General features: G+C 45.5%; 1 protein-coding gene across 3 annotated transcripts in view; it reads right to left on the reverse strand.

Moving 5' to 3' along the window:
- Positions 1–7,843, reverse strand: part of epha4b (eph receptor A4b) — a 72,110-nt gene extending 64,267 nt beyond the window's left edge. The window contains exon 1 of one of the 3 annotated variants that reach the window (XM_037457827.2): positions 7,578–7,843. In XM_037457827.2, the coding sequence (XP_037313724.1) occupies positions 7,578–7,695 (118 nt within the window). In that variant the 5' untranslated portion in view covers positions 7,696–7,843. The remainder of the gene's footprint in view (positions 1–7,577) is intronic. The other 2 variants (XM_037457826.2, XM_037457825.2) reach the window with 2 other exon arrangements.
- Between the last annotated feature and the right edge of the window lie 1,212 nt (positions 7,844–9,055).

Below are 9,055 nucleotides of genomic sequence, written 5' to 3' on the forward strand. Positions count from 1 at the left end.
GTATGTGTGTCGTAAACAGTGACATACATGAATACATTCTGTCACGTGAACTATCTCACACCTTGCATTTAGGCAGGTTCATGGCCAAATGGGGTTACATATAGATAAAAACATGAAGGGCAAAGAGTTATTATGGGTCACCTTTGTTTTACGTTTTATAGCCAATGCAAATTACGTTCTCAAAATCCAATAAACCCTACAAACCCTGTTTTTTCTGTCTGCAACGTGTTTTCTTGGTTGACATATCTTAAAAGGAAGGCAAACATGTTTCCACAACGGTGACAACGGTTTTTCCACTGTTGTTGGCAGTGACCATGGTGATCCAAAAGGTGCAGCTGCAGGCTGCCAGGAAACCAGTAGCTGTATGTGTTGCTGGGGAGAAGAAGAAACAATCACTGCTAATTTTCACTAAGAATCAAAGTGTGAAGTGACTTGTGACCTGTTGGTAAAGGTAAGTGTGTTATCTAATACTGTACAAAATTCCTGTAAATTCCTTTCACAGAGTACCGAGCATGCAACAAGGTCTAAGGTGCAGTTAATAAAGAGAGAGATTTTAAAGCAAAACTGCCAAAACAGTATTCACACATTAGATTATCCGACTCTGTAATGTGCTGTTTGTGTGCGTGGGATGTGTTTTCCCTAAAGCAGGCATATCACAGTCTGCCATATTTTTAATTTCCTTTTTTAATGAGAGTTTCAGGCAGGCTTAGATGGAATCTACAATGATTTAAAAGGAAAAATTGTTATTCTTCTTCTGAGTGTGATATCTGTCTGCAAACTGAATCTATCTATGAATAATTCAATGTATTTAAATTCAATTCTAATACTAATTCTTCTATGACTCAGTTAGATTACCCGCGCTTTCTAACTTCTCCTTCTGTTCATAGACATGTAATGTTGATCCTCCACACTTCAACAAACCCAAATTCAAATGGGGTTGGACTGAACCGAATGGATAATTACACTGTGGCTTCACAAATGAGTGATAGACGGGAGCAGATCAAGGGAGGGGAAAGCTATGTCTGTGAAACACACCAATAAGATTCAATTAGCTATTGCAGGCATGGCTAAATAGTAGTTGGGTGTCTGATCAAAGCATGATCAAAATGATAATCGGAATAATAATCAGAATCATTTCCCCTTTAATTGCAAAATAAAGCTGATGAATATTTGAACGGATTGATGCATTTCCTCCTAAACAGTGCAAATGACACAGTAGTTTATACTTGTGAAAACAACTCGCCTTTAATCCAATCCCTCATGTCAAAACAACTAAAGAGAGGATTCATTTTGTCATATAGATTTTGCAATACTCCGCTAAACGATGGATGGAAGACAAAGCATGTTCAGATTAACCAAGCAAAACTTTTATGGAAAATAAACAAGATAAACAGGATACTTCATCCAGATAATTAACAATTGTCCTCAACAACACATTAGAAATTGATTAAAAATAGCCCAATTTCAGTAGGGAACAAGACCACAGCCAGAAAATGTCTTCTACACTGCCGCCACAAAAAAGTGATGTTAGGAGGCTCTTTCTCAAGGCTGCTGCTTTAGCGAAGTGTTTCTAAAAAGGATGCACATGGTTTATTGAAAACCTTCTCCAAAGCCTTGAAACCCTGGCAACCCCAAAGGCAGATGGCGTGCAAAGATGAAAATGTTTATAAAAAATATTCATGTATGTAATGAACTGCACTTTTGGACGGCTCTTCTTCCACTGTGGCAGAAAGTACATTGGCCTGCTCTGCTATTTCACCAGCAGAACAGCATAGCTGCCATTCTGACAGACTCTGACAGGAGCTCTGCCCTAGTTTGTTGCTTGAAGAGGCTTTGGAGTAAGTAAGTGTGTGAGTGTGTGTGTGTTTGCGTGTGTAGGTGTGTGTGTGTGTGTGTGTATTAGCGTGTGCATGCTAGCTTGTCCCCGTGTGATTGGTTCGAACGCTTACAGTGTTGAACTGTGGCTCCCATATCGAGGATCCAGAAGAGTCACATCAAGACACTTGCCTTTTTTAAATACGCTTCTTCTACCAGTACACCAACAACTCATCAGGGGCAAAGAGCAAAACACACACACACGACGTTGACGATGCTCACACAACGCAGACAAACTAGGGACAAAAACAACCACAATACACAAGTGTGCATCCCATCATTCATTTAAAGAACTGGTTATGAAATAGCTTGTAAGAGTGTTTCTTTGTGCTCTGTTAGGTCTTACATGAGATTCCTCCTACACGCTCACACAGGCGGCTGTCACACGCTGCTTGGTCATAGGAGGGCGAATCGCCCTACAATCTCAGCAAGGCGGACAGTTAGGAAATCTCATGCCAGATAAATGTGCGCTTTGACAGATTGCCGCTGTTATGACACACACACACACACACACACTCGCCCACAGTGGCTGTCTGCCTGGCAACTCGTGTGTCTGCCCCGCTGCCTCCGTCAAACTCCACCATTAAACCCATTTGCAGTGGTGCGGACCCCATCAAGTAGTAAACAGTGAAGAGACGCAAACACAGACAAAAACAGCTGCAAAGGGTGTGTACAAAGACAAATGAACAAGCAGGGCCAACAGGCGACAAGACCACTCGCAAATAATAAAGTGGAATTCTTTCTCTATGGAGAAAAACTTCAGCAAAGAAGTCACTACGGGTCCTTTACTTCACGGCTATATTCGGATATTTAAATCTATTTGACCGATTTCCAGCATGTGCTAATTGAATATTTACGCAGATTTTCACATTTGGGGGATCTGCTCGGTAAAGCGCACTCAAGAAGAAGCTGTGTGAATATTATAACTGGCAGCTGAGTCGCTGCGGCGTCCAAGTACGCACACATTTTCGCCTCATAAAACCTTCAGCGGAGAGAAAAGGTCGGAGCGCTGGTTGGCAAACACACTATATATACGGCCGACCCAAATCCTCCAATGTTTGTTTTTAAAGCTGGCTGATGCCGCCTATTACAGCCGCGGCACGAGCCAAGAACGCCGCGCGCACAACGAGAGACCAACACAAAGAGAGGCAGCGGTACGGAAACAGCCAGATTCAATTTGGACAAATTAAAGGTCAGGACAGAGGGGGCAAGGATGTGAGCGAGGAGGGGCAGTGGGAGGCAAAGGAGAAGAGTTAGCGTGCGTGCGTGTGTGTGTGTGTGTGTTCATTGGAGTGGCGGATACAAAGTGGTCAAGGCTGAGTGGTCAGTGATTTGACCAGCAGTTAAGGGGTTGTTCAGGGGGGGAAGGGGTCAGTGGACCCAAACTTTGTTTCAGACGTCAGACATCATGGGAAGGCTCCTTTGACGTTATTGAATTCAACTAAAATCCTTCAAGCCTAAAGTTCTGGCTCTTTAAGACACGTTCACTTTTGCGTGTCAATGACATGCATTATGGAAATGCACATACATAAATAAATATATTCCAGCTTTTTTCCCCCCTCATTTTTTAAAATAGCATATCAGCTTGACTGACACGTAAAGTTTGATTCTGCCAAAATGTGTGGGGGTGCAGAATTAATTTTGCATAGGTAGTGAGCTGACTAGATTTAGCTGGCTTTCTTGCGGAGTTGGATGACAGTTATACCATTCTCACATAAGCAAATATGAAGGGTAAACATACCGCCTACGTTTGGATCAACTTAGCATAAAAGGAATGCATTAGGTCTATTGAAAAACCGCCTCAAACGCCTTGAAAACCTGGCAGCGTAAAAGGCAGATGGCGTACAAAGATAGAAATGTAAGCTGGGGTCTTAGAGTGTGTTAGCTGGGCTTAGAGGGAAACAGCTAGCCTGCTAACTCAAAGGCTCATTAATGAACATGTCGTAGCTCGTCTGTTTCATTCGAACAAATGTTGCACATTAGAACTGACCGTTTGCAATATAATTCATGTGCAGGGCACAATGACCTCCTGGAAGCCCCTATTAAACCCCAAAAGGTTGTTTTTAGACTTTGGTGTTAGCACAGATCCGACATCTAGTTGTGTGGTGATCTTAGGATGCTATCCGTTTCCCACTGGTTCAAGCCTCACTGCTAAGCTAACCAGTTGCAGGCTGCAGCTTCATGTTGAGCACAGAGAAAAGAGAGAGGGGTAACGACCCTGTGGGCGAGGAAGCAAAAATGTAAAATGTCAAACACTTACTCATGCAGGCAAATGGGCTTTCAAGTGTAAACTGTTTATCCTTCCAAACGCCAAAACAGAATCATTTGAATTGTTGGGGCTGAATATAAAACCATATTTAGCAACCACCGAATGCCATTAAATACAACTCAATGGCTGTGTGGGTTCTCACTACAACTCGTAGAATTGAAAGGTTTGATTAGAACCATGTCGTGTTCTTTGTTCTCGCTTTTCTTATCGCTTTTGTTTTGTCTCACAGCTTCTCTCCCCTGGATATGTTTCTCTCTCTCTCTCTCTCTCTTAACATACAGACACACACACACACACAAACGCACGTTGAAACCATGAGGTGCTGCTCTGTCACTGAGCTGTATTCATAACCCAGTCTATCAACCAGCCCCAGGGACACATGACACTATCCTCTGGACCAAGACCACCAAAGTGCCTCCCACCCGTACATTGTGATGAGTGTGTGCGCGTTGGTGCCTGTGTACCGAGCAGATATATGGGCTACACTTCACTACAGAAAACATACACTACTGGAGGTCAACAGGGAGAGAGACCGAGAGGGAAGGTCAGAAGAAGACAAAGGGGAAGACGGGCCGAGGAGAAGGAGGTGGAGGCCGTGCGGGAAAGAAGATATGAAGGAAGGGGGGGGGGGGGGGGGGGAGGTAGACGAGAGAAGCGGGAGGCTGCTCGCGCCTGCCGTCCGTCTCTGCTGAGATGTATGTCCTCTTCTGTCCAAGGTCACGGCTGTTACATGGGAGCGTAGCAATTTCTCGGACTAGCGCGCACACACACGCACACACACGCACACACACGCGCGCTTGCTGAGGTATCGGCTCTGCCGATAACTACAAGCAGCCATTATAGATTAAAGCAATTAAACCAGAGGGGACCTTTGACCCAACATTATACCCCCGTCAGGATCTTGTGTGAATCATACGACGCGTGCGTAAGAGGAGGGCAGGCTTTGCATGTGCTTGCCTCTGCACTAACTGCTCGCCCTGATGTTAACCTTACAAAGCAATACACACCCCCCCCCCCCCCACACCCACCCTGTTGTATGCCTCTGCTCCTTGGGGCCAATCCAATAAAACGCTTCGAGCGTACTGTGGTTCAAAGACCGATTACAGATGACACTAAAGCTCGTCGCCGTAATGTAAAGCACAGCTTTTACAATTTTGTGTTTGTTTCCTCGCCCTCCCGTCAGACTTGTGATTATTAATTCACTTATTCATCCATTCGCATGCAGTTTTCACTCAGACTTCCAGTAGAGGTATACATTTAGAGAGATAAATTACAGAGGATATAAATAGTCTGCTGCGAATAAAAAGAGAGAAATTCCGCCCTGTTGAAAGGATTTTGGAAAGAGGGGAAAGTCGGGATGAGGACGGCAGGACCAAAATGAACCATGGGAGATGCCCTCGGGGTTCAGACATTAGGTGTGTCGGGCTCCCTCTGCTGGCGTGCGCACGTCTCTTCCTCCTCACGCTGTGGATAACAAAGACTTGCAGAGGATGCTCTTCATGAAAAAAACTTTTGACTGAGCCCCTCCACGTCTCGGTCTGCAGCAGTTTCAAACTATTCGTTCACAACTGGGTTTTTTTTGTAAATGCCAACCATTTTGGGGGAATTCAACTGCTTTTGGTGGGCAAACGCAGCTTGTGGACAGCTTCACACAATTTTCCCGCTAACACTATCAGCTCCATCGAAGGGACTTTGTTATTAATTGAGCCTTAAGAGCTTTATCCCTCTTCTTTTATGACAGCCTTTCTGTCTACTCAAGGGACTCAGAGGGAGGATTTCCTAGAATAACACAACTACAGAGCTACGTGGGTGGAGAATATGCACACAAACACAAGGTACGCACACACACACACACACACACTGGCACAAAGAAGAGCAATCCCTCAGCTAAGTCTGCAGTAACAGCAGGAGAACTGGCAGGCCCGAAACGGTAGACGCAGGGCAGAGAGTGGTTTACAAAAATGGCTTCATTGGATTACTTTCCCATTGGGGTATACATGCACACACGCATGTCGGTCAATGGGCTTACAGCTGCCAATTAGGCCAGTAGTCTGAAAACAGCAGGACAGAGAAATAACCACGGAGCGGAAAGTCCAAGTGAATGACTCACAGGCGCGGACTGCCTGGCGCATTTTGAAAAGTGTAGCCGCATAACCTGTCAGTCAACAACAAAATGATGAAGTCGGACAAGACTAAAGCACACACACACACACACAAACGCATCCCTGCACAGAAAGTCGCAGATGTCCCTTGGCCGTTTATCTAATCTTATCTATCGAAAAACAAGAGTTTCCTTTGGCTTCAGGTTGGTTTCATCATTTATGCTCATTTCAATGAATATTTCAACATTTCTCCTTCACATGCATTGTCTCCTGCCGTTAAGAGACTCAGTGTGTGTGTGTGTGTGTGTGTCTCACTCCCTACCCTCCAGAGCCTTTGTTCTGTGTGAACTCCACAGGGCTGTGACACACATGCAGCAGCAAACACCTTCTACCGTTAAGTCAGCCAGACACAGGCCACTGGCTGCCATTGTGTGCATGCGTTCAAGGTGAAGCCTTTTAGTGTTTAAATTGGTGTGTGTGTGTGTGGGGGGGGGGGCATCGATGAAGGCAAATCATCCTGCCCATAACACACTCAGAACAGAACTGAACCGCTTTTGGAGATCTCTGAACGAAAAGAACCACACAGTGACAATCAGGTCACATCTGTATCCTCTCAGACTGTGACAGCCACCAAACAAACAACAACAACACACACACACTTCCAATTACAGTTCAAATAACCCACAATCTGTTTCATTCATCCGTGCGTATGAGTTGCGCGCACCGCTCGGTCCCCTTTTTTCTCCATTCAGTTCAACTCTCCATTAAACAAGTCAGCTGCCTTGTTTCGGCCCACAGAGCAGACGGGAGAAGTTAAAGAGTGAACGCGTTGTCTAATTTCGGGGCCAGCGTCGATGTTAATACAATAACTGAGCAGCCGCGTGCGACAAATGTGACGTGATTGCTGCCGCTCTTCTGAGAAGTATGGCACCGATGTGGTGCTCCGTAATGGAGACATCCAAAGAGCACACCGATGTGTTGTTCCAAGTCGGGTTACTTTAATGGAAGACATATAGTTGCAGAGATGAATAAAATATCTTCTCGGTGGCAGAAAGGGAGATATCTACGTCACCCCCCCCCCCATCCAACCCCCAATATCTCTCTTCCCGCTTTTCTACATGCATGATTCATAACGGAGCCGTGCACATAACGGGAGTCTCCGGGCACGCCGCTCCTTTCCGCGGGGAAGTGGCACGGGGGATAAGGGGGGGGGGGGGGGGGGGGGTTAGGGGGGCTCCCGCCGACCCCCAGCGCACAAGGATAGTCATTGGCACAACCAAAGTCATCTACGAGTTAAAGGTTCATGCCTCGAAGCCCGCCGGGGCACCCACCTTCATTCTCCGGGTAATTCCGCACGGCTCCGCACGGCGTCACCCCGTGAAATATCAGAACCAAGGAGGACAGGAGGTGGACGGATGGATAGATCCACGGGATGCGAGATGGTGCCATTTTTCAGGCTGCGCAGCGCGCTCGCTGCATCCCTGTTGGCGGTGTGGAGTCGGAGAGCGCAGCCCCGCGATTGAAAGGGGAGAGAGAGAGAGAGAGAGGGAGAGAGAGAGAGAGGGAGAGAGAGAGAGAGAGAGAGAGAGGGAGAGAGAGAGAGAGGGGGAGAGAGGAGTAGACGCTGGGAGGGTCCAAAACCAGCCAAGTCCTGTCAATCAGCCACCTGGGTCCGGGGTGGAATGGAATGGGGCTCTTTAGAGATTCTTCACACTCGCTGCACTGTAAGAGGGGGGAAAAATGCAGTCCACGTGACCAAGTGAACGGCTTCATGTTGAGTTTCTTTTTTCCCAAACCACCTTCAGGCCAACGCTGTGCTGCAGACGTCGTAAAAGCACAAACCGTATATGCAATTAAATAACGTTTTTGAAATGCAAAGGAGATGCATAATTGTATTGTAAAAGTATTCTGGATACCAGTGGCCAGTGGGAAGGGTTATCGGTGAGAATCAGAAGCAAATCTAGTCATGATCTTTAAGTTTCAACAATAATGTAAAGTCTTAGATGAACTAAAAGTATGATACATTTATTTACTTCACATCTTAAGAATCGGACAGTAAATGACCTCAACGAATGATCCATCTCATTACCGACACAGACTTGTTGGTGTCAACAGTATTGTCAGCAAAGCATCAACAGCATAAACACTCCCATTTCACACAAAAAAAACATTTCTATTAAATAAGAGAGACGGGCAAGTGGCAATTACTGGATTAATGTCAGCTCTGATTTTTCCCAGTTGGGTCCTGCAGATGAAACCAGCACCAACACTGACTTACACAAATGATCCGATCAAACCCTTTGTCGAGATTTATTCTGACCTTAATGTGTTTGAGCGTTTTGTGTGTGTGTATGTCGCTGTTGGTATTGAGCGGTGTCCTGTCGAATGAAATGTGCGAAGACGAGCTGAGAACTCTTCAGTCCTCCTCTTGTTTTTCTAAAAAAAAATTCATGTAGACACAGGATGCTAAAAAAAAAAGCTAGCCTGGCTCTGTCTAGAGGTAACAAAATCCACCTCCCGTATTACATCTGAACCTCACTAATTAACATAAATGTGTTCTGCAAAACAACCAAAAAAGAGAAACAATAATACGATGAGCTGGACGACTATTTCTTGTCTGGGTGAAATTAAAATCTCATTTCCAATTTGTCATTTTTCTTGCGGCGAATGCTAAGTACAGCTGCATGACCGGGGTAACGAGATCACGTAGGTCACCTGATGCACTGGGATATTCCCCCCCTGCAAATGTGATGTAACGCTGGCGTGATTCATGGAAAGATCATGACCACAATTATATTTACCACCAGTA

This window comes from Pungitius pungitius, chromosome 15, assembly GCF_949316345.1.
Source record: "Pungitius pungitius chromosome 15, fPunPun2.1, whole genome shotgun sequence".
In the NCBI taxonomy this organism is placed as follows: domain Eukaryota; kingdom Metazoa; phylum Chordata; class Actinopteri; order Perciformes; family Gasterosteidae; genus Pungitius; species Pungitius pungitius.